The sequence below is a fragment of the Tamandua tetradactyla genome, chromosome 4, assembly GCF_023851605.1.
Source record: "Tamandua tetradactyla isolate mTamTet1 chromosome 4, mTamTet1.pri, whole genome shotgun sequence".
NCBI lineage: Eukaryota > Metazoa > Chordata > Mammalia > Pilosa > Myrmecophagidae > Tamandua > Tamandua tetradactyla.
Window position 1 is genome coordinate 183,115,762 of NC_135330.1, and position 24,813 is coordinate 183,140,574.

Here is a 24,813-nt window from a genome sequence, read left to right on the forward strand (position 1 = left end):
TCTGATCACTGAAGCTTTATAGTTAATCTTAAAGTTGGGTAATGTCAGTCTTCTGATTTTGTTCTTCAACACTGTATTGTCTAGTCTGTGTCTTTTCCTTTTCCACATAAACTTTGAAACTAGTATTATCCTTTTAATAATAATGTTAAAGCAGTAAGAATGTCCCCTCTTTCATTTCTGATATAACTAATTTATGTCTTTTCTCTTTTTTTTTCTTAGTAAACCTAGCTAGAGGTTTATCACTTTTATTCATCTTTTTCCTTCTGTCCCACAAATTTTGATAAATTGAATTTTCAATTCATTTAGTTCAAAATATTTTTTAATTTCTCTTGAGATGACTTCTTTGACCCATGTGTTAGGTGGAAGTGTGTATTTTAATCTCCAAATATTTTGAGAATTTCCAGCTAGCTAGTGTTGTTGATTTTCTATTTTAATTCCATTGTGGTTTGAGAGCATATTATTAAAAGTGTGGTTGTCACCTTCAGGGACTGAAAGATTGATGAGAAAAGCATTTTAATACCTCTCATGTAATAAGAAGAATGTATTTTTTGTTGACTAAACTAACATTTATTTTCTGATGCAATTTGCGTATTCACATTAGCTATGTAAAATATATCATTACTGACCTTTATTAAATGTATAAATCCAAACACATATAGGTGAGATTTCTCAAAGATTGATTGCTCTCTTCTTAGAAAAATGAGTGCTCAGAAAACAAACTGCTTTTCAGTCATAGATATTAAAAGTTAGAATAGGCTGTTTCTACCCACCATTTTAGACACATGCTAGGTATTATCACTTCCAAGAAGTTTTTTCTTCAACCTGTCCCCTCCTACCTGGGTTAAGTTGAGACCCTTTCCCCATGTTTGTATAGCACCTTATGTCTGTACATTATTTCGAATTTCTGCCTCTCTCTCTCCCTCTCTCTCCCTCCCTCTCCCTCCCTTTCCCTCCCTCTCCCTCCCTCTCACTTCCTCTCCCTCCCTCTCCTCTCTCTCCTCTCTCTCCCTCCTTCTCCCTCCCTCTCCCTCCCTCTCCCTCTCCCTCTCCCTCTCCCTCTCCATTTCCATTCATTTGCCAGTTCCCTGAATACAGAAGCCATTCCTTTTTTCACTTCATCTTCTAGCACCTACCCACCCAGCACCTGAAGTGTATTAAGCGGTTGAACGTGGTGGTAAAAGAGGTTGTTGTTGCAGATTAGGTACTTTGCAAATGTTTATTGAACTGGCTGCCTGTTCTGGGCCTCGGTTCCTTTACTGGTAAAATGAAAGGATTAGTCTGGGCATAAATAAGTCTCCAAAGGTTCTTCCAGTGCCTACATTGTATTCTCTTCCACTACAAAAAACCACCACCAAAACTAATCAGTAAGTGAAAATGTCAGTAGAAATAGAGATTGCAATGTGGAGAACTACTCCTTACTTTCTGAAAACCATTAATACTTACCAATAATGAAAATAATAGTACGCCTCATTATTTGTGGTTCAAGAGAAAGAAGTTGGAAGTCCTATATAGAGAATTTTTGGGAATGCTGAATATATTCAGTACTTTAATTTTCTAACTTTAGAATGCAGTTTATAACATCTTTTTTACTGAAAGTATTTCTTCTTGAAAAGGAAGCTTTACCAAAATGTAGAACAGAAAAATTGTATTAAAGAAAATATCGAGAATTTTAGATTAACCCCTGGATTTTCCTTCTGATTTTTGCAGACTTGGTTTTACATACCTAAGGCTAAAAGACAATTATATGGAGATATTAAATAGGGACAATGACATTGAAAGGTAAATATACTATTCATTAAAATGTGATGATAATGAAAAATGGCCTTTACATAGTTTTTCATTTGGGCAAAAAGAAATTTCTGTGTGTCCCCCCACTACTTGCTCCCTCTTCTTCCCGTAACAACACCAACATTGTCACTGAAACATTCTGAATAATTTTTAACAGCTCAACAGTTAGAGGAAAAGTTGGTGTGGTGCTATTACTAGAGTGTTTCCCACCCAGCCTGTTTTCCTTGGAGATGTAAACTGGTGTTCAATTAAAAAAAAAAAAAAGAAGTTTCCTTATCAACTATGTTTTGAGTTAGCCATCTAAAATTGGTTTATTATAAGAGTTCTCAAATTTTTCATTATGTTCAGACTCTTTCCAGGTTACTCTTAGACTCTCTAAGAAAGGGGTGAAGTAAGCAGCCTTTCTAGTAAGTGGCCATGAAATCTTATTTTCATAGACCACCATAACACAGTTAACATTTCATGGAACACAGTGTTCTCTAGAAAGCATATTGAGAAATTATGTTTTTTAATTCTCAATTTGAAATTAGATTGTTTTACTTTTCATAGATTTAGTGACCAAATGGTTTCTGTTTTTAGGAGCCATTTCAATTTCAAGTTGCTGGTCTCACAAGTGATGCATCTTGAGTTTTGATTTAGTAGTGAATAGGGTAATCCATCTTTTCTTTACAAATAAACAGAAAAATACAGTAATAGATGTAGGGAAAAAAACAGATGGCAAAGAGCATAAGTTATTGTGTCTATTGCCTCAAAAAACAAATGGATTTAAAAATTTTGTTCTTAAGAAAGATAGACTCCTAGGTTAGTAAGGGTAAATCCTTTAACTATGGAACACAGTCCTCGTGTTAGGTTGAAATCAGACTGGCTCCTTCCCTGGAGTGCTGCAGGCATCCAGGCTGTCAGCAGTGCCAACACGATGGGAACTTTGGAATCACTCCTTGGGGAGGGTAACAGTGACATAATTACTGTGGCATGTGTAGCTGGAACTACTGAAAAGGGTAGATAAAATCACTATTTAGATTTCAGAACACATCACAATGCTACTGAAATATTTATAGGGAAATCTTTTAGCAGTTTTTAAGCTCAGATAAGAATTACAAAAGTTAACTGTCCTAGCTGGGGTCTTTAAACTCTAAGGAGTTTTCATTGTTAGTATTAGGGGTTTCTGAATTATTCTCAATATTTCAAATTCCAGACTAATTGTAAGCCTTCTGATAATAAGACTTTACAAGCTGACTTAAATCTCAGTTTTGTTGCTTCCTATTATTTATTTTTATTAACCTAGAGGTACACTAGCTTATTTATAGGCATGAAAAGCTCTCATGCAACGTTTTATGTGTATAATTAACAGAATTTAAGACTAATGGATCAATATTTAAGAATGCAGCTTGTTGGGTAAACAAAGTCTTGTAAGATATGCATACTGGGTTGGAGGTGATGCAGTGGATAGAAACAATAAGAAGGTCCTTGGTAGAGAAAAGATTCAGAATCCTTGAGTCAATCTTAGTCCTGCACCATCTTAGAAAGTTGGTATAAATTGCAGGGAGGTAAATGGCCAGCACTGTATTAAATAAATGAATTGTGTTTGGGCAGCTTTAAAATGCAGACTATTTTCATCATATCTGTGGAGGAAATCATCCCATATCATCCAGAAAAATGGATGATATTCTTTTTTTCAAAGTGCTGCTTTATACTATTAATACATAGAAGGAGATATAGTTGTATGAGGAGAATTTTTTTAAAGCAGTATATAAGAAAAGGGAGGAAGAGAGCTGGTCTGCCCATTCTACTCCTTTCTTCTCAGTAAAATTTTGGTCCATATTAAGTAGCTTGATAATTATCCAGAGTTAACATGCACTGCTAGAGGTATATTATATTTTGTTTAAATTTTCTTTTTCAGGTTTGAGTTGCTGGAAATTTTGAGTTTTGACTCAGTAAGGAGGAGAATGAGTGTAATTGTAAAATCTGCTACAGGTAGAAATTTTTTTTTACCATTTTCTTTAAATTATACATTATGGTTATTGTTTATTCTTATGGTTAAATTCTGTAGAAGGTTTAAGGATTTGTTCTTTTTCTTTTTGAGAAAGTACAGATAAACCATTCCATGATATTTTTATATTTAACAAAAGTAAAATATTTTTTAAAATGTTTAATAATAACTACTGAGCTAAACATCCCACACTTACTTGTACTTCCTTCTTCTTAGTATGGATTTGGGATAATTTTACCACTGAAATTTTTATATTTAATCCCATTTATGCATATCCCCATTGCTTTTCTCTATGTATATCTAATAATCTAAATATAAAACATAGCTCAAAATCCTTTTTTTTAAGAAAGGTAATATGGATTTGCAAATGTATATAAAATGATATTCCAAATGCTTAAATGACCTTTGTTGTTTATTTATGGGTTGCTGTAAGAATATGTCTATTTGAGAATAACGAACTTGTTTGTTCTTTAGAATATTAGAATTATAAATGGTGTGAAATATTCAAGTCAAATTCCTTTAACAACAATAGTTTTAAATTGAATTTTGTTTGCAAATTACCATGTAATCTGGGCAAGGCTGTGGTTTGGTTTGGACATTGTAGTCCTTTTACCACTTCTTATATTAATATGGTTCTCTCTATGGCAACCACTTCTTCCCCTGTCCTGTTAATGTTCCATCTCCCCTTTGCTGCTTCTCTTCTCCACTTGCTGTGTTAGTGTGGTTATCATCAAGGTCCCATCCTCAGCTTTCTTCTCTTCTCTTGCCGTACACTCTCCTTGAGAAACTCTGCCACTTTCACTTTAGAAATCTCACTTCTAGGCTGATGACCATACTTTTTCTGCCCTAACCCCCAGTCAGTTCCCACCACTCAGTAACAGCTACTGGGTAAACAACTCTCTGACATCTCAGTCTCTTCTGTTTCTTCCCCCCAGGCATCTTAGGATCAAAGACTAGTCAGTTTGGTGCTTCTCCCTTCAGTTGGCAACTCTTTTAGATTTTATTTCCACAGTTGTCTGGCATCCACCTCTTTCATTTTTCACTGCCAACACCTACCCTGCTTCCTAACAGATTGCCCATCTGCAGTCTCTTTATATCTCAGTCATCCTGCTACCAAATTGTTCTTCCTAAAACCCAAGTTTCCTTATGATTCCTTGCTAGAAGACTCAGTGTTTCCTTATGGTTGACTGTATCAGATAACATCTCCGCCCACCGCACTCAAAGCTCTTTTCATTGAGCCTGTGGTGGATTGAATTGTATTATCCCAATTGGATGTGTTCTTGGTCCACATTCTGGTGGGTGTAGGTCCATTGTACATAAAATCTCTTCAAGATATTACCCGAGTTAAGGTGTAACCCAACTGAGTCTCTTGGGCTTTAATCTGGATTACTGGGGTCCTTTATAGGTAGAAGGAAAGTCAGAGGAGCTGAGAAGCCAGAGGAGGCTGCCACTGCATTGCCCTGTGGCAGAAGAGCCAAGGACCAAGGCTCTCTAGCAGCCAGCCCCAGAATGCTGCAATCTTTGGGAAGAAAGCATTGCATTGCTGGCCCCTTGGTTTTGAGCTTCTCCTAGCCTCAGAGTTGTTGGCCTGTAAATTTCCTATTGTTTAAGTGAGCCCATTGTATGGTATTTGTTTTAGTAGCCAGGAAACTAAAACAAGACTCTAAACCTGCCTTCCCAGCTTTGTCCCCTGGCCTCCCCTGTATATTGTTTCCCTACACATGTCCCAAACTATCCTCCTGCCTGGCATGTATTTCTCTATCTGGAACACTCTCTTGCTCATTTGCACCTGTGAAGATTCTTTTCATTTTTCCAAATACGAATTAACAGCCAACTCATTAAGAAACCTTTTCTTGTTGCCTCAGCTGCATAGTAATCTACTGGCTGTTTCTCTTATGGCACGTACCACCTTTTGTTCTGTGTTAGAGCTGCTCATTTGTTGTCTGGTCCTGCTAAACTGTAAGCAACCCAAATGCGGACCTGTGGTTTCCTTAGCAATATACTTAACATAGCACCGCCTACTCCTGAGTGTTTGATAAATATCTGTTAAATTCAGTTTACTTAATGCAATTTCAAAACGACATTTTATCAAGAGGCATAGGATCTTATTCTTTCTTGTTTCTTAAAACTAGACACTCTCTGGGTGTTTATCTCAATGGAAAGATTCCTGGTAAGCAACCAAATACAGCATCTACTTTGGAATGAAACCTACTCTGAGCTTAAAATAGTGAGTTGAGGACACTTTGGATTTTTTTATGTTAGCCAATTCCTGAACATTCGTGTTGACAGAATTTCATTTCAATGTGAAATAAACAAGGTAGAGTTCCTTAAACAGAGACATTCTGACTTTCTTCTGATTGGACTAGCATTGCTTGTGTTTTCTGCTAAGGCTGTTGAAGACATGGGAGAATGCTGAAGGCATACCTTTCGGTAATACCATGTCAATTATTTTTCAAGGATCTGAGTTTTGGGTGTTTAATGAACAGCCCAAAGAACATCGTGGCTACTCTGGGAGCTCTCTGTCTCAAATCTGATTCTCTTATAAATGTAGTTCCAATTAAGTCCTACAGCATCACTTCTTAAACAAATTATCAAATGTTAGGGATAAGAACAAGCACCAGCCACTGAGACTTATACTAAAATGTCATAGAAAATAAAAGAATGTATAATAGTAGTACTCTCCATAATACATGGAAAAGAGAGATTTTTGCCAATAGGATCAACAAGATGCACTTCGTAATATATGAAATATATCATTAAATATATTTCTGTATTTTTTAAAAACAAATGCAGATATGCTAATACTTGCTCAGCTGGCAAAATAATTCTAAATTATCAGAATAAAGACATCGAATTGTGGCAGCTTACATTATGAAACCTCTTGTCATGTGATTTTCCCCCATAAAAATGTATAGCCTAGGAGTTAAATCAGGTTTAAAAGTTCCAATTCACGATCCTGCAGTAATTATCACAGTTCTCCAGAAGTGATATGCATTGAGTCCTCACTATTCACTGATTCCATATTTGTGAATGTGCCTACTTGCCAAAATTGATTTGTAACCCATAAATCAATACTCAGGCCATGTTTGTGGTCATTCATGAATGTGCATAGAACAGTAAAAAATGTTGTTGCTGCTGTGCCCATTCCCAGCTGAACTCAGACAAGATGACACTCTGCCTTCTTATTTTACCTCTCATACTATAAACAGTATCCTTTTGCAATATATTTAGTGCTACTTTTTTTTTTTTTTTTTTTTTGCTTTCTCTTGATAATATCACTGTTTTAAGTAGCCCCCAAGCATAGTGCTAAAGTGCTGTTTAGTGTTCTTAAGTGCAAGTAGGCTGTGAAGTGCCTTTTGGAGGAAATGCATGTGATAGATAAGCTTCATTCAACCATCGGTTATAGTGCCTGCCGTTGCTGTGACACATCAACAAATGCTATGCATTGATCAATTGGGATCTGAGGCTCATGGGAACCTGAGGCTGTCTTTCTTCTGGAAGCAGCAGTAGTTCAGTATTTGCTAATTCAGTGTTCATGGCAACTTTATAGAACGTAAGTATCTCAAATAAGGAGAATCTACTGTAACAGATCATAAAGCTGCCTCCCACAATAATTTCCCAACGGAAGTACTTTGCCACATCTGTTCATTTCCCTGAAATACCATGATCACATTGTTGATATTACCATGGAATACCATGGAATCTTCATAAATAACTTCCATTTATCATCCAAAAAAGGTGTCACAAAAGCTTGGAAAGGAGTTGGGTCACATCATTAAGAGTTTATGTTCAAGGCATTCACACCGTTGGAATATTCTCACCATGAGAAGGGGTCTACAGATTTCCTGAGGTTTCTCTGAGGAGCCGTGAGCCCAGGAAGAGGAGCCAGCCATTCCCTCTGAAACCAGCCACTGCTTCTATGCGTTTTAAGAAAAGTTGAATATTTAATTAAACAAGCTGTTCTCTGAGTTGTGACACTTGAGCGCTACACTACTTGCCCTTGTTTTGTACCCTTGTAAGTGGGTGAGATTGGAGGCAGGAAGCCACTGAAACCAGTTAACGATTTAGATTTCTTTTCTGACGGCTTATCACTCCCAGCTGTGATTGGCAGGTCAAAACTGGATCTCAGCCAGACGCAGACATTCCTGTTGCCTCTGCAATTTCCAAATTTTGGAAAGATCCTAATGTCTTTTCAAATGTCTCTGTTTCAGTGGTGTATACTTCTCTTGGGACTAATAGCAACTGAATCTGAGGAAAGAAATGAGGAGGTCCTCCCGCATTTTGCAGCATCAGGTGGTCCTGGTTAAAGAGTGGACTGTTGAAATGTAACCTTTCAGTGCCTCCCTCTGCTGAGGTCCACTCCACCCAAGATGAAGTGTAAATAATTCATAAATCACCAAATTTAGAAAGGAAAAAAGAGAAGTAATAGCTTCAGACTGTCTTGGAGCTGCTTAATTGATTTTTTGACCAGACAGCCACTTCTGAGACATTTCTTTGTTGTCCATCATGGCTTTTCACGTCATTGAACTGGCTTGTGTGAGACACAGCAAGAAACACAATCCACAATGAGTGTGCACCATCGGATCAAATCCTCACTCTTCTCCAAATGCTGTTAGAGCTTTTCTGTGTGGCAGAGTGGAAGACAAACCCACACAGCAGACACAGAGTTCCATAGTTGCCACAACCCGGTTGTCTATTGAGACTAAATTTCTGAATGTTCAATTTTGTCACCCATGTATGTGCTGTCATAGTTTAGAAAGCCCAGTTGCCTGAGAAATTTAAGCCAGTCACATGCCATTAGCATGCGTCACAAGCCACAAAACATGCTTTTATAGAAAAGATATGTTATTGTTCACGAATGCATCATTATATTATCTGGACTACAATATTTTATAATTTTATGATAGCATATGAGTATTAGCTAGATATTATGTCAGATAGTACAGAATTGATTCTGAAATCAAACTAGTTGGACCAACCAGTCCATCTGCTCTTTCATGGGGAACAACTAAGAATCCTTGGTTAAAAATCTGTTTAGGTTTTATAGGATTCTTGTAGTAATAGGACTTCTTAATAGCATTCCTGCTTGGTGTGGCTTGTTTGTGCTCCCAGTTCTCTCCTAAACCTTGGCTGCAACCGTCTGCTCAGCTCCATGTACTTGCAGCACAGACATTATTAGATGCCATCCTTTCTGAACATAGGCTGGCATTAACCCTTATTTAATTTAAGGATTTCTGTGAGTATAAAGCTTATCTGTTTTAAGTGTTTTCACTGTGTGTGTATCACAGGGGACTTCTGAGGATCTCAGAAATGTGCCAAAGTGGGTCCCTGATAGTGTAATTGAGTTCATGGACCCTTGTCCCGGTTCCAGAGTGTAGATCAGCTGGTATGGCCTCAGCTAGTCATCAGCTCCAGAAGTGTGCCGCTCCCCACCCTTTCCTAGTCCTACCCCCTGCTGTGAGAGTGGGCTCCAACCGAACAATTGCCTGCATCTCTTGTGGTGCCCTCTGGATTCTGTTTCCTTGATATGTTTCCAGGGTTGTTAGAGATCTGTACTGGACCAGGAAGGCCAGCATTTGAGCTTTCTATTTGGAAAACAAATTAAGAATATAATACAGGATGTAGATGTGGTGCTTCTCCAGCCAGTGCAGTTATGATAGAGACTGTGGTATTGCTGTGAGCCAACAGTATAAAACAAAGCCAGGCTTGCAAAAGTGGTTTAAATTACTTTGCAGTCTAAAAGATTTTTTTTTGCTAAAAGAGAAGGGAATATTTGTATGACAAGGAGCATTTTGGTTCAGTGTTGGTGTCTTTAACCTCTTTTAGCTTCTATTTTGTCATGTACTAGAATATCCCACCCCACACATACACTTACCTGAAAGAGAAAATCTTTTCATCTTGAGAGATGAGAGGCATACATTTATAGCACAAATACATTTGAAGTCCTTGGGGCATTACTTGAGGAAAAAAATTATACAAAGGATTTTTCTTGTAGCTCTTAATATAAAAAGATAGCCTGGATTTCTTGTTCTGCATAAAGTTATGTTACTTTCAGAAAGGAATTTTATATTCACCTTGCAGTTTTTCTGCGGGTTATCCCACCTTTAGGTTCAGCTGCACCCTTTGTCTTATTTTATAACCCACTTCCTATCACAAGGTCATTTTTATTGCTCATTCATATCCTTACAGCATAGATGGCAGAAGAGAAAGGAGGAAGAATTCTCAGGACCCAGGTTTTTTTTTTTTTCTTGATGGTTCCTGAATTTCCTATGAGATTTCTAGGGTTGAAAGAATAAAATGAAGCTTTGGGATAATCTGTACTTTAATTTTTTCCTGACTTTGTATGTTAACCAATCTATTGAAATCTCCTTTACCATGGTCTCAGCTCTTATAGTTCTATTTTTGTTTTTTTAATATTGGCATAATTTAAAAGATAATTTAGTCTTCCCCATATTGTGATTAATTAAATTTTTCTCATTTTATAGGGGAAATATATCTGTTTTGCAAAGGAGCAGATTCTTCAATATTCCCCAGAGTAATTGAAGGCAAAGTTGATCAAATACAGTCCAGAGTGGAGCGCAATGCAGTGGTAAGATGATGGATTGAGGGATGTCGGATTTCACAGTGGCTCATCTTGTTCTCCTGCATCATTAAGGAATTTTTGTATTCTAAAAGTTGCTGGCTGGGAATATTAGATTCCCTAAGATATCAGTGTAGAAATTAGTATAGATTATGTGTACACGAAATGTAAAACTCACCTGTTGGTTTCTACACCAGTGGTGCCCTTGGCATGGAGGAAGTGGGGTCAGAATCATAAATACTTTTGTGGTTATTGTATTAGAGCAAATAAATCTTTATCCTGAAGGATATCTAGTGATTAGTTTCAAAGATAAATTAGCACTTATACTTTTTCACTGTAATTTCACCTTTGTTTTTCATCCCACATCTTATTTTTAAGCCTGTAACTGAATCTTTTCTGTAATCTTAATAGCATAGTTCAGTCTTTCACCAAGTCTGAACTTTCTACCCGATAGCCCCAGCTTTGGGGCTGCTATGGCTGCTGTGACATAGGGACTAGCCCCCTTCCCTTCCACACTGGGTGTGTGACTCTGACTTAGAAGCATTCTGCCTTCATACAGACTTTATCCTTTATACAAACTTGATCCACATGGTTGCTGATTTCCTCACATTCGCATCCTTCTTTCTACTCTTTCCTTATGGTCGTAGTCAAGGAAGTCTTCTTGGGAGGTCCTCCCTCCCCGCTCTGCAGCCCAGAGTAGCCCCTCACCTCACGCTGCTGTCATCGTATTTTCATGAAAAGGCAAAGGTAACTGACAAAGTCCCCACCCAGAGACCCAAAATAATGCTAATTCAAGTGATGATCCACCACCCAATTTAAGGGTAAAGAATTACTATACGTCAAAGAAGATTTAGCCAAAATATACTTAGAATAATGTTAATAAAAATTTAACATTGCTTTTGCTTACAGCTTTAGTTTTTATAAATAAATCAATTGTCCTCATATCAATTTCTCCTTCTCAATATTTGACTGCTTTATTCAAGATATGTAGAATTAAAATTTTCTGACTGAGTGGAGCCTATTTTATACTAAGACCAGGCTTGCTAATGAAGTTTTAAACTTTGTTAAATGTTGTTTGCCATCAATATACATGTCTTTTTTTTTTTTTTTTTGGTAGTGGGGTAGGTGCATGGTCCGGAGATTGAACCCAGGTCTCCCGCATGGAAGGCAAGCATTCTACGACTGAAATACCCATGCATCCCTGTACATGTTATTTTGCTTAGGTTCCTATTAAAACACCTAATTACACTTACTGGTCAAATAGAGTAGCAGCTATTGAGCCAACAAGAATTAACAAATAAGCTGCAGGTTTACAACTTTTTAATGGATGGGATCATGAAATGTAATAACAAGTCACTTATTTCTACTATCCACAGAGATGAAAAACTTAGCATGGAAAATTGACTTCTTATAGGTACCACAAGTACATATGTACAAGAATGACCAGTCCATTTATATGGGTTTTATTAGTAAAACATTGCCTACAAGGGTGCATGAGATCATATTCCCAGAGGAGGTAGTTCGGTCTTTGATTCACTTTCAAAGCTGGGTTCTGAAAGGGCAAGCTAAGTCTTGTTTGCCACTAAGGAGTCGATTACTGTGTGCCTCGGAGCACATTTATAAACATACGAGTCAGACAGGATAGGCTTTTGACAGAAAGCTTTTCATGACCTAAACCCAGACATTTCTGCCCATGATAAGGAAGAGGAGTAAGGACTCGATGTGCCCCCTAACTCTGCTCTTCCTTTTGTCACACCCATTTTTTGAGAGCAAGTCACGTCTGGACTAAAGGAAGTTAATGGAACCAAACCTGTTATTTGGTGTATTTTATCTCAACACCTTTTGTCTGTGTCTGAAAAAAATCAAATATTTCAAATTCAATATTTCTTTGTGCCGTGTTATTGCATTATTTTAGCCTTCTAAATATAGAAGCTTCTGCAAAAGCAGGTACAGGCAGCCTGGAGTTTTCTCATCTGTGGCAAGTCTCTTTGCCTTATAACTAGTTTGAAACTTTTCTTTCAACTTCCTTTTAAATAATCTTACTTTCTACATTTAAAGTTGCTTTAAGCATTCTGTCTACCAGTGTCTCATAAATGAAAGTTTCTTATTTCTTTCGGATTATGCCATAGCCTTCTCTCAGGTCCTAGAAATTTAGTAGCAGTGCTTCTTGAGGAAGCTGGAGATCATCTTTTTGTAACTGTTTCTCCAAAAAATGAAGAACAGATAGATCTGCTGATGGACTGAAAATAAAACAACCTTCTGCTCCCATTTATTAAAACCCAGAGCTAACATAAACATTCTCTTAATAGAGCATTATTTATCTTCTCTCAAAGTAATATATTGTTAAGTGGCATTTTGCAGTATGTTATGGGCTTTATTAAAGTTACTAGTACCAGAATCTCAAAAGCCTGCTGTTTGCTCTAAAATTTCATGAGCTTAGTGAGGACTCTGTCCCTGTTTTTCAGTCAGAAACAGCCTCTGGGAGCATATCTTTCATGGGTTCACTGGGAGTAGCAGGTTTTGTTTAGGGAACAGAGTTATACCCTCATATACTTTATTTGTCCTGCATGATTTCTCTCTCCAGTTTATCTGGAAATAAAATGTTTCCCTTGAGAAAGGAAAAGCAGGTATTTTGTTATTTACGATGATTTTAAAGCCTATCTACTTTTTGTTTTAAAAGGCTTTAATGAAATGTAATTGATACACAGTAAACTAATATATATTAAAGTATAAAAGTAATGAGTTTTAACATATGTACACAAGCATGAAAATATTATCACAGTTAGTGTAAATCACCTCACAAAGTTTCTCTGCACCCCCTTTTTTGTTTTGTTTTGTTCTTAATGCAATTTTATTGAGATATATTCACATACAATATAATCATCCAAAGTATACAAACAGTGTTCACAGTATCATCGTATAGTTGTGTGTTCATCACCACAATCAATTTTTTGAACATTTTCATTCACCCCCCCCAAAATAAAAAAGAACATCCAAAACATCCCAGACCCCTTATCACCTCCTGTTATTTATTTATATATTGTCCATATTTTTTTTTACTCATCTGTCCATACACTGGATACAGGGAGTATCTGCCATAAGGTTTCACAATCACATGGTCATACTGTAAAAGCTATGTGGTTTTACAGTCATCATCAAGAATCAAGGCTACTGGAATACAGTTGAACAGTTTCAGGTGTTTCCTTCTATCTATTCTAATAGACTAAAAACTAAAGCAGGGTGTCTATATAATGCATAAGAATAACCTCCAGAATGATCTCTCACCTCTATTTGAAATCTCTCAGCCACTGAAACTTTACTTTGCTTCGTTTCTCTTCCCCACTTAGGTCAAGAAAGCTTTCTCAGTCCCACCATGCCAGGTCCAGCCTCATCCCGGGGATGTCATGTCCCATGTAGTGAGGAGGGCAATGAGTTCACCTGCCAAGCTGGCTTCGAGAGAGAGCCTGTCCCTTTTAATCTTCCCTCCCCACACTGGTCTGCTCTTTGTCACTATAAATTAGTTTGCGTCTTCTAGAATTTTATATAAATGGAATCCACTCCACATATTATTTTGAGAATCATGCATCTTGTCACATGTACAAAAATGGTTCACTCCTTTTTGTTATTGTGCAGTATTCCATTGTGTCTTATTTATTCATTCACCTGTTGATAGACATTTGAGTTTCCAATTTTGAGCAGTGATTGCCAAAAAAGAAGCTGTTGTGAACATTTGTGTCAATGTCTTAGGATGGACATGTATTTCCTTTTCTCTTGGAAAGTCTGATGTCATTATTATATCTGTTCTTCTGTATATAACGTGCCTTCATTATGTGGCTGCTTTTAAGATTTTACCTCGATCACTGGTGTTAAGCAATTCAGTTATGAAGTGGCATGGTATAGTGTTGTTTTTATTTCTTGTGCTCAGGGTTAGCTGGGTTTCTTGGATCTATAGGTTTATAGTTTTTATCAAGTTTGGAATTATTTTCCAAATATTTTTTTCTGCCCTCCTTCTCCTTTTGATATATTCTAATAGCCTGTATATTAGGCTGCTTGAAAGTGTCCCACAGCTTACTAAAGCTCTATTCTTTAATCTTAAACATTTTTATTCTGTGCTTCATTTTAGATCATTTTTGTTACTCTGCCCTCAGGTTCGCTGATCTTCCTTTATGCGGTGTTGAATCTACCATCCAGAATATTTTTCATCTCAGACATAGGGTGTTTTATCTCAGAGTTCTGTTGGGGCTTCTTTTTTATAACTTCATATCCATACTTATTCCAATTTTTTGAACCTATGTAATACAGTTATTCTAACCCTCTCAGAGTTTTTGGTTTTATTGATTTTTCTTTATTGCTTTTCTGTTTTTTTATTTCACTGATTCACACACTTATCTTTATTAACTCCTTCTTTCTGCTTGTGTTGGGTTTATTTGGCCTTTTTTTTTTTTCAAAAAAATTTTTTTAATAAAATAAATTTATTTTAATATTTGTTCTCCCTATTATTTATTTATTTTTAATCCATATGTTTTACTTGTCTTTCAATAAAACAGATAAAAGGAGCATCAGACACAAAGTTTTCACAATCATACGGTCACATTGTGAAAGCTTTATCATTATGCACTCATCTTCAAGAAACATGGCTACTGAAACACAGCTCTACATTTTCAAGCAGTTCCCTCTAGTCTCTCCATTACACCTTAACTGAAAAGATGATATCTATTTAATGTGTGAGAATAACCTCCAGGATAACCTCTTGACTCTGTTTGGAATTTCTCAGCCATTGACACTTATATTTTGTCTCATTTTGCTATTTCCCCTTTTGGTCGAGAAGGTTTTCACAATCCCTTGATGCTGAGTCTCAGCTCATTCTAGGATTTCTGTCCCACATTGCCAGGAAGGTCCACACCCGTGGGAGTCATGTCTCATGTAGAGAGGGGGAGGGCAGTGAGTTTGCTTGTAGTGTTGGCTGAGAGAGAGAGTATTTGGCCTTCTTTTGCAAGTTTCTTTAGATTGGAGCTTATGTTATCGATTTGAAACTTTTCCTTTTTTAATATAATCATGTAGTGTAAATTTCCTTTTCAGTAATACCTTAGCTGTCTCCCCCAATTTTTGATATGTTGTATTTTCATTTTCAGTGTATTCATGTTCAGTGTATATTTTTATTTCACTTGAGACTTCCTCTTTGATGTATAGCTTATTTAGGAATTTATTATTTAGTTTCTTATTGTTTGGAGATTTTTCCATTATCTTTCTGTGCTTGATATTTAGTTTTGTTGCCCTGTGGTCAGAGAACACATTCTGTGTAATTTCAGTTATTTCAAATTTTTTAAGGTTTTTTCATGGTATTGTCTACTTAGTAAATTGGATATTGTCTACTTTGTAAGTGTTCCATGGGCACTTGAAATGGATGTGTACTCTGCTGTTCTTGTGTGGAGTATTTTATAAATGCTGATTGGATCCAATTAATTGGTTGTGTTGTGAGTTCTCCTTTATCCCTGTTGATTTTATGTCTAGTTGTCCTATGAACTGTTGAGAAAGGAATGTTAAAGTCTCCAACGATAATTGTGGATTTTTCTGTTTCTTCTTTCAGCTTTATCAGTTTTTGTTTCAAGTACTTGACAACTCTGTTGTTGATGAATGCGCATTTGGGACTGCTGTGCCTTCTTGGTTTATTGACCCCTTTATCATTATATAAGATATTTTTTCTGTCTCTGGTAATTTTTTTCCTCCAAAGTCTACTTTATCGGATATCTGTATGACTATTTCTGTTTTCTTTTGACTAATGTTTATATGGAATATCTTTTCCCATTTTTTCACTTTCAAATTGCCTATGCTTAGAAGGGAGTTTCCTATAAACAGCATATAGTTGGGTAATGCTTTGTTATCCACTCTGGTAATCTATCTTTTAATTGGTATATTTAGACCATTTAAATTTAATGTGACTATTGATACATTAAGGCTTAAATCTACCATTTTATCTTTTGCTTGTTCCTTCTGTTTTTTTCATTCCTTTTCTTTTCTTTCTGTTAACTTGAACATTTTTTAGAATTCTGTTTTTATTTTTCTATTTTGTTTTTTAGTGTATCCCTTCATATAGCTTGTTTGTGCTAGGCATTACATTATATAACCATAACTTATCAGTCTACTGGTGATATTTACCAATTTGAGTGAAATGTGCAATTCTCTCTTTGTATCCCTTTACTTTTCTTCTTCTTCTTTTTTTTTTTTAATGGGCAGGCACTGGGAATTGAACCTGGGTCCTCTGACACGGCAGGCAAGCATCCTTGCCTGCTGAGCCACCGTAGCCCCTTTTCCTCTTTTATAACAAAATTGTTTAAGATGTTTCCTCTATATACATTGGTAACTACATCAGACAGTGTTACACTTTTTGCTTTTACCATCAAACATAACTAAGAAAGCTAAAGGAGGAAAATCTATAATAACCCATAATTTTATTCTTTGTCTTCTTCCTGATGCTCCATGATTCCTCTAACATTTTCTTTTTGTGTAGAGAAATTCTTTTAACCATTCTTTTAGTCTGCTAGCAACACAGTCTTAGTTTTCTTTTATCTGAGAATACCTTGAGTTCCCTTTCATTCCTGAATAATAGTTTCACTGAATATAAACTCTGGGTTGACCATTCTTTCCTTTCAGCACGTCAGTGTGTCCTTCTGACCCTTGGGGTTTGTGATGGGAAATCCTCTATCATTCGAAATGTTTATCCCCAGTAGTTAGGATAGTGTTTCTCTCTCATCTCACTCAACATGTTTTGTCTTTACTTTTCACAATTTGGCTATGGTACATCTTGGTGTAGAGTTCTTTGGATTTATCCTGTTTGGGGTTTGCTCACTTTCTTGAATCTAAAGGTTTAAGTCTTTGCCAAATTTGGGGCATTTTCAGCCATTATTTCTTCTAATATTTTCTAGGCCCACCCACCTTCACTTTTGTCTCCATTCTCTGATGACACAAATGTTAGATTTTGTTATTGTCCCACAGACCCCTGATCCTGTGTTCATTTTTTTTTTTCAGTCAGTTTTCTCTCTTTTGTTAAGATTGGGTAATTTTTTTGTTCTTTTACTTTATTGATGGTGGTAGTTAGATTCAGTTGTCAACTTGGCCAGGTGAAGGCACTAGTTCTGTTGCTGTGGACATGAGCCAATGGTACGTGAACCTCATCTGTCGCTGATTACAGCTGCAGTTGGCTAGGAGGCATGCCTGCTGCAATGAATGGTGTTTGACTTAATTGGCTGGTGCTTAAATGAGAAAGCACAACGTAGCACAGCCCAAGCAGCTTGGCATACCTCATCTCTGCACTCGCAGCTCAGTTCAGGCCTTTGGAGGTGCAGAGAGAAATCACCCCGGGGAAAGTTGTTGGAACCCAGAGACCTGGAGAGAAGGCCAGCAGAGACCACCCTCTGCCTTCCCACTTAAGAAAGAACCTCAGTGGAAAGTTAGCTGCCTTTCCTCTGAAGAACTAACAAAATAAATCCCCTTTTATTAAAAGCCAATCCATCTCTGGTGTGTTGCATTCTGGCAGCTAGCAAACTAGTACATTGATTCTTTACTCTGTACCCTCCATTCTGTTGTTGAGCCCATCCATTGAGATTTTTATTTCAGTTATCCTAATTTTCAATTATAAAATTTCTTTTGGTTCTTTTATACCTTTGTCTTTTTGCTGAGAATTTCTTTTTTCATTTGTTTCAGTCATGTTCTTACTTGCTCATTGAAGCAGTTTTTATGGTAACCACTTTAAAAATCCTTGCCAGGTAATTCTAACATGTCTGTTGCCTCAGTGTTAGCATCTGTTGCTTGTCTTTTCTCATTCAAGTTGAGATTTCTCTCGTTCTTTGTCTAACAAGTGATTTTCAGTTGAGCCCTGGTCATTTCGGGTATTTGTCATGAGAGTCCGGATCCGCTATTTAAACCTTCTGTTCTATCTGGCTTCCTCTGACATTGCTCTGGCAATGTACCTAGTTACTGCCACAGAGGTAGAAACCCACCTTCCCTGCTCCACCTCCATTTACACCTGTGAAATTGGTGACTTGGGGGGAAGGGCCTCCTCATAGCTGCTGGGTCGGAGATGTAGTTCTAGCTTCCCAGTAGGCTGCTCTCGTACCACCATGGCTGAGAGGAGCCAGAGTGTTGAGTGCTCCCCTCTTGACTCCACTGTCACCATGAAGGGGTGGCCTGTTCCTGCTGGGCAGTGGTGAATGTCCTGACTCTTCACCAGGCCTTCTGTGCCACCACCCCAGCCAGTAGGGAGGGACACCTTCCATCACCAAGTCGGGGTGGAAGTCTAGGCACATTACCTCCACGTAAGAATGTCCTGGCCCCTCCTCAGCTTTCTCTGTCACCACCCTGGTGTGTTGTGTAGGCAGGGGTGTGTGGGAATTGGGTGCCTTGGTACAGCCTGGCAAGACTGGCTCCCCCCTCAGCCTATGCTGGTGAGAGTAGGTGTGGAGTTACAGTTTTCTGTGCTGTTTGGCTGGAGTTGAGTGGTTGTCGTCTAAAAGTCTTTTGTTGTGGGTCACTTTTGTTTGTGCCCATTGGTGTTCCAATGCCAGCAACTCCAGCACCTAGTCTGGGCCTTATGAGACAAAGAGAAAATCCAGGGAACTCACCAACCTGTTCTTAGTTAGTCTTCCTTCTCTCCACCTTTCCCAACCTATGGATGTTTGTTTTACACATCATGCCCAGGATTTTTGGAGGAGAAATAGGGGGGAAGTACTTGACTCCATCTTTCCACAAGAGGAAATTCCCCACCTACTTTTAAAAACAAGGATCTAAATTTCTGCTAACCATTCACACCAACCCTAATTTCTGGGACAAATATGAATTATTATCTTTATAGAACCATTGTCTTGTCATGCAGTTTTTCTGTCTTTAAAATGAAGTCATAGGTCTTGCATTTTTTTATAACCTCTTTTTTAAAAAGTCAGATTATTAGTCCTGTAGCATTTGTCTGCGCTTCTGATCTTGAGCTTGGTCAGCCATGTACACCTCTGCTCTAATTTCAACCACTTACTCGTTCAGCAAAAGTTGTTGGGTTTTTCCTGTATGCCAGGGCTGTGATGAATCCCTGCCAGCTGTCAGACAACTCATAGCCTGACAAAGGAGACAGATGAGGAAACAGAAAATCACAATGCAATGTACTAAATTAGAAGAGCAAACTGAGATGTGAGGGAGCAGCATCTTTCTAAAGCTTTAATATTGAAGTATTAAGGAAAATGATGCCTTCTTTGAGATGTCATTTAGCCCATGAGTGAATGCCTGAAGGGGGGGTAGGAAAAGAAGTTCCAGAGTGTTCCTGCGGAATAGAATTTCAAACAATACCGAGTGTTTCTTTTATTCCCACTCCTCATGGATTCTTCCTTCATCTCTTCTGGCTTTCAAGAGCTCCATGGACAATAAGAGATATTAAACTAATGGTGATTATATCCTTGAAATAAATTTGGAGGCCTGAGAAATGTGAATATTCCCCGATAGTTATAGGACATTTGAACTCATACAGTGAAAACCAGTATTAAAAACCAGTATTCTCCCAGAATTTGGAATGATTATTTAGGGGGATTTTGGTTCTTTTCCTCTTATCAGTACAGTTGGAGATGAAAGAACAAACAAAAACAAAAAGGGAAATCATACCATAAATGATTAGTTTAAAACATTTGTGTTGGCATTGATGTTTAGTAAATATTAAATGTAGTTGTAAAAAGTTAAAGTGGACATGGTTTGTTTCGTCTTGATGGGAATGAAACTTTTATTGACAGATACAAAGACATTTTTTCTCTTAAATGCTCTCTTTTTTGTCTCTTCAGTCTCTGTGTCCTATATACTTATACCTAGATGGCCGCTGTTATGTTTTGTGTTCTGTGAAATTCAGAACTCTTCATCACAGCAAAGCATTTTGTTGTTCTTAGTCTTATTTCTCTCTTGTGGTCCCAGGAATTTTGATAAATAAACTAGCAGTTTTCCTTCAGTGAAAACTGAGTGAGGTCAAAATATAGCACAATCTTCCTACATAAAACATGTTTCTTTAGAAATATTGGTTGATATTGACCATAAAAGTGAAAGTTATTATTCTTTGAAAAGTTTAAATTGAACTCTTTGTCAAAATAAAAGAACAAAGTCTGTCTTTTGGTATGATGGCCCTGATTTGAATTATTTATTCCCATGCTTACTAGTCTGAAAACCTATAATCTATAATGATTAGCCATATTTAATTGGCTATAAATAATTCAGTTGTAAATGACTAACTCATTTGAGGGTTGATTGGTTTATAATTCTTTGGTCAGTCATTCTAATTAGAGATGGGTTATTAAGAAAGCTATTGAAAACTAGTATTTCATCATGTGATGCTTTCAATTCATGTTAAATCTTACATTTTATTCTGTAGGAGGGGCTGAGGACTTTGTGTGTTGCCTATAAAAGACTCATCCAAGAAGAATATGAAGGTGTTTGTAAGCTGCTTCAGGCTGCTAAACTGGCACTTCAAGATCGAGAAAAAAAATTAGCAGAGGCATATGAGCAAATAGAGCAGGACCTCATTCTGCTGGGGGCCACGGCTGTTGAGGATCGGTAAGGTAGCAGCTTGTACCTTGTCTTCAGGAAACAATAATGACGAACTAGAACAACATGGGATACACAGTGGGAGCTTCAGAAGGAACTGTTATCAGTGACCTCACATATTTGATATGCTCATTAGGAAGAGACACGTTTGTTTCATTGCACACTGTAGAGTGACAGCACAGGACAGGTCAACAACTGGATGATATTGTGATTATCACCAAAGAAAATGTGAATGCTTTAAAATTAACCTAGTTATCATTAAAGCAAGATGAAAATTTATTGATCTATATTTTGAAAAAAAGATGTGCACTTTCAATGAATAGAACATCTGACATACATAATCAAGAGATAGCATCTATTTTCTTAAGAATTTTTCTTTAGAATGGAATCAGTAGCTCATTCTGTTTCTAAATTGTTTACAGTTTTTTTCCAAATGTAGTTATTGCCTTAATTTAGATCTTAACACATTCTTAACACAAATAAACATCTTAACACAAATAAATGTATTTGTCATTACTTGGTTAAGAAATTTAAAATAATGTACTGGAATATTGCAAAGATGAATATAATAACTAGTAAAGTTACCAATTTGAAATTACAGGTTTTCAAATAACTCCAAACAAAAGAGTTTCTGCCACAATTCTGCAACAAGGATTTAGAGTTATTTAAGGTTTTGTCCACAAGAAATGAATGGTCAGCTGTTACATGGAGTTTTTGTTGTTGCTAAATTTTGTTTAATTTTTAATGTGGGTAACATATATACAACTCAAAATTCCCATTTTAGTCACTTTCACATATACACTTGTGGTATTAATTACTTTCACAATATTATGCTACTGTCATCACCATCCACTACTGAATCACCCCAAACAAAACTTTGTACCCATTAAGTAATAACGCCCCACTCTTCACCCCACCCCATTCCTTCCATCTCCCCAACCCCTGGTAACCTGTAATCTACTGTCTCTGTGAATTTGCTTATTCGAGGTATTTCCTACAGTACTTCGTTGTTTTGAGAGGCAAAGTGAAAGGAATGGTAATGATTTCTTTTGAAGGAATGGAGAAGAAAAAATATATACAATTAAAAACTCCAGGGAATTTATTGAGATATCATTTCCTGGCAGTGGTCATACTATAAAGTTTGAAGTCTTTAAGATTTATTATGGTTCAAAACTTAAATTCTTATCTCTAAGCTTATAGTTTTTTAATGTCTTTAATTAGCAAGCATATAAGGAGTTCTTGATCTGAGTAGGGTAATAGGCAATATAGGAAGTTTTGGGTTGGTTTTATTTTTATTTTCTTAAATCACTCCCCTATATTCAGTATACATTAAGGATACGAGATATAAACATAAGCGTCATGCATAAGACAGTTTTAAAAAGTGAAGCTATGGAAATAAAATAGATTTAATTACTGAGCAGTCACTGTGTGCCAGGTACTGTGCTTATGCTTATTAGGACACTTAATCCTTTCAGTGACCCCCATTTGACAAAAAGAGGAGGACTGGTCAGGATAAGAGAATAAGAGTGGGGTGGTGTTGCCTAGGAAAAAGTTGGTAGCAATCCTTAAAGGAAATGATGGAACTAGATTGACGGAGAAGAGAAGGATGTTTCAGGCGGAGGGAGTGGCACATGCAGAGGCACACGTGCACATGGCCAATCCTGAGGATTTGTGCAAGCAGGTTGACTGGGAGAAGGTTGGGGCACAGCAAAAACAGAGAATAGAGAGTAGGGGAGAGGGAGAGGATGAATGGCTTTGAAGTGATATTTGATTCAAAATTATTAATTTAAAAGTTCATGCCAGCATATTTACAAACCTCTCTGGGCCTCTGTTTTCTTTCTTAAAAAAAAAAAATTTGGAAAGTTAGGGGTTTTTTTTTTTCTCTCTCTCAAAGGCTAAGATAGTGTGATCCTGAGATTATCTAACAAGTGTGTTACAGAATCTAACCCAAATCATTCTAATTTAAATCCATTCCTTCGGTACTTTAAAAAAACATAATGCATTAGAACACACACACCCATAAAAAGTTAAAATTCTAAAATCTAGGAAAAAAATGTTAGGCTACCAAAATGGAATAATTATTGTTTTGATACCAAACCTTCCAAGGATAATGGCAAAGCTTGACCAATGTTAAGATAGCTGTTCATTTTGGGGCACCTTTTTTTTTTTAATATAAATTTTTTTTCCATCATATAGCTGTGCATTTATCATCACAATCAACTTTTTCTTTTTTGTGAAAAATAATATATATATTAAAACGCAACAAATTTCAAAGGACATCACAACAATTAGTTGTAAAACAGATCTCAAAGTTTGGTATGGGTTACAATTCCACAGTTTTAGGATTTTACTACTAGCTGCTCCCAGACACTGGAGATTAAAAGAAATATCAATATGATGATTTAGCAATCACACTCATTTGTTAAACCCTACCTTCTCTGTATAATTCCGCCATCCCCTTTGATCTTTTCCCACTCTTTAGGGGTATTTGAACTATGCCCATTCTAACACTTTCATGTTGAAAGGGGCTGTTGATAATATGGGGTGGGGAATGGAACTAGTTAATGTTCTAGAGAAGCTGGACCCTCTGCATTTCAAGGACTTAACTGGTCTAAAGACCCATCTGGAGGCTGTAGGTTTCTGGAAAGTTACCTTAGTGCATGGAACCTTTATAGAATCTTGTATTATTGCCTTCCGTATTCTTTAGGATCAGCTGGAATGGTTTTGGTTGCGGGTTGGCAAGCTATCATAAATAGCAGTGTCCAAATGAAGCTTGCATAAAAGTGACCTCCAGAGTAGGCTCTCGACTATTTGAACTCTCTCAGCCCTGGTACCTTATTTGTAACGCTTCTTTTCCCCCTTTTGGTCAGGATTTTGGGCAACTTTTTAAACTGCTCTAAGCTTTGTTTTCTCCATGTGTAAAGTGGGTGTAATAATGTAATAAGGTTGTTGCGAAGATAAAATATTGCCCATAAAATGCTTAATGTAGTGCTTTGCACGTGATAAGCACATAGTACACTAGCTAATAGTAGAATTTTTAGTGTCATTATCGGTATTTTTTTGTATTATTGAGAAGTGTCTGGACTCCAATTTGATAAGTTACAAAATTAGGCTATTTTATACCTAAAGAAAAGATAATGAATATTTCTTGCCGCTTCTTTGCTAGATCCCATTTTCCAGCTGGTTAAGACTTTTTTTCACTGTCATTGTCTGGTATGATTTTCCTTTTTATAATTGCTTAAAATTCTCTCCAAGTAGTCTGAGTCCCATTAGACAGAAAACTGTGATGTCTAGCAAATGTACATTATACAAGATGGACCACTTTATTTCTTAAATATTTTGTCTGTGTTTATCTATCTGATATTATGAAGTGTTTGCTTTTTTTTTTTAGAAAACTTCCCCACGTAACTTTAAAAAAAGATTCAAGCATGCTACATAAGATCATAAGCCAATAAGATAGTGCTTTTTAATTTGGGGTTGGAATAGGGCATGCATATTTTAATCGAGTCACAATTTCTGAAGTTCTTTATCTTGATTTGCCTTTGTCAGTATTGTTTTTTAAACTTTCCTCAGACTCCAGGAGAAAGCTGCTGATACCATTGAAGCACTACAGAAAGCTGGAATTAAAGTTTGGGTACTAACAGGAGATAAAATGGAGACTGCAGCAGCCACCTGTTATGCCTGCAAACTTTTTAGGAGAAACACACAACTCCTGGAGCTTACCACCAAGAAAATTGAAGAGCAGAGTTTACACGATGTTCTCTTTGAGTTGAGCAAGACCGTGCTCCGCCACAGTGGCAGTTTAACGAGAGACAACTCAGGGTAGGTGGTGCCCCTGCTGTCCACCACAAAACAGTGTTCTCAGGACCTTCCAAGAAGAGAAGGCACTGTG

At 36.9% G+C, this 24,813-nt stretch overlaps 1 protein-coding gene across 3 annotated transcripts in view; it reads left to right on the forward strand.

The window, feature by feature from the left end:
- ATP11A (ATPase phospholipid transporting 11A) overlaps nucleotides 1-24,813 on the forward strand; it is a 231,704-nt gene that overhangs the window by 166,902 nt on the left and 39,989 nt on the right. For all 3 annotated transcript variants that reach the window (XM_077158705.1, XM_077158706.1, XM_077158707.1), the window contains exons 15-19: nucleotides 1,708-1,779; nucleotides 3,689-3,762; nucleotides 10,264-10,367; nucleotides 20,749-20,930; nucleotides 24,495-24,743. In XM_077158705.1, coding sequence (XP_077014820.1) covers nucleotides 1,708-1,779; nucleotides 3,689-3,762; nucleotides 10,264-10,367; nucleotides 20,749-20,930; nucleotides 24,495-24,743 — 681 coding nt within the window. The remainder of the gene's footprint in view (nucleotides 1-1,707; nucleotides 1,780-3,688; nucleotides 3,763-10,263; nucleotides 10,368-20,748; nucleotides 20,931-24,494; nucleotides 24,744-24,813) is intronic.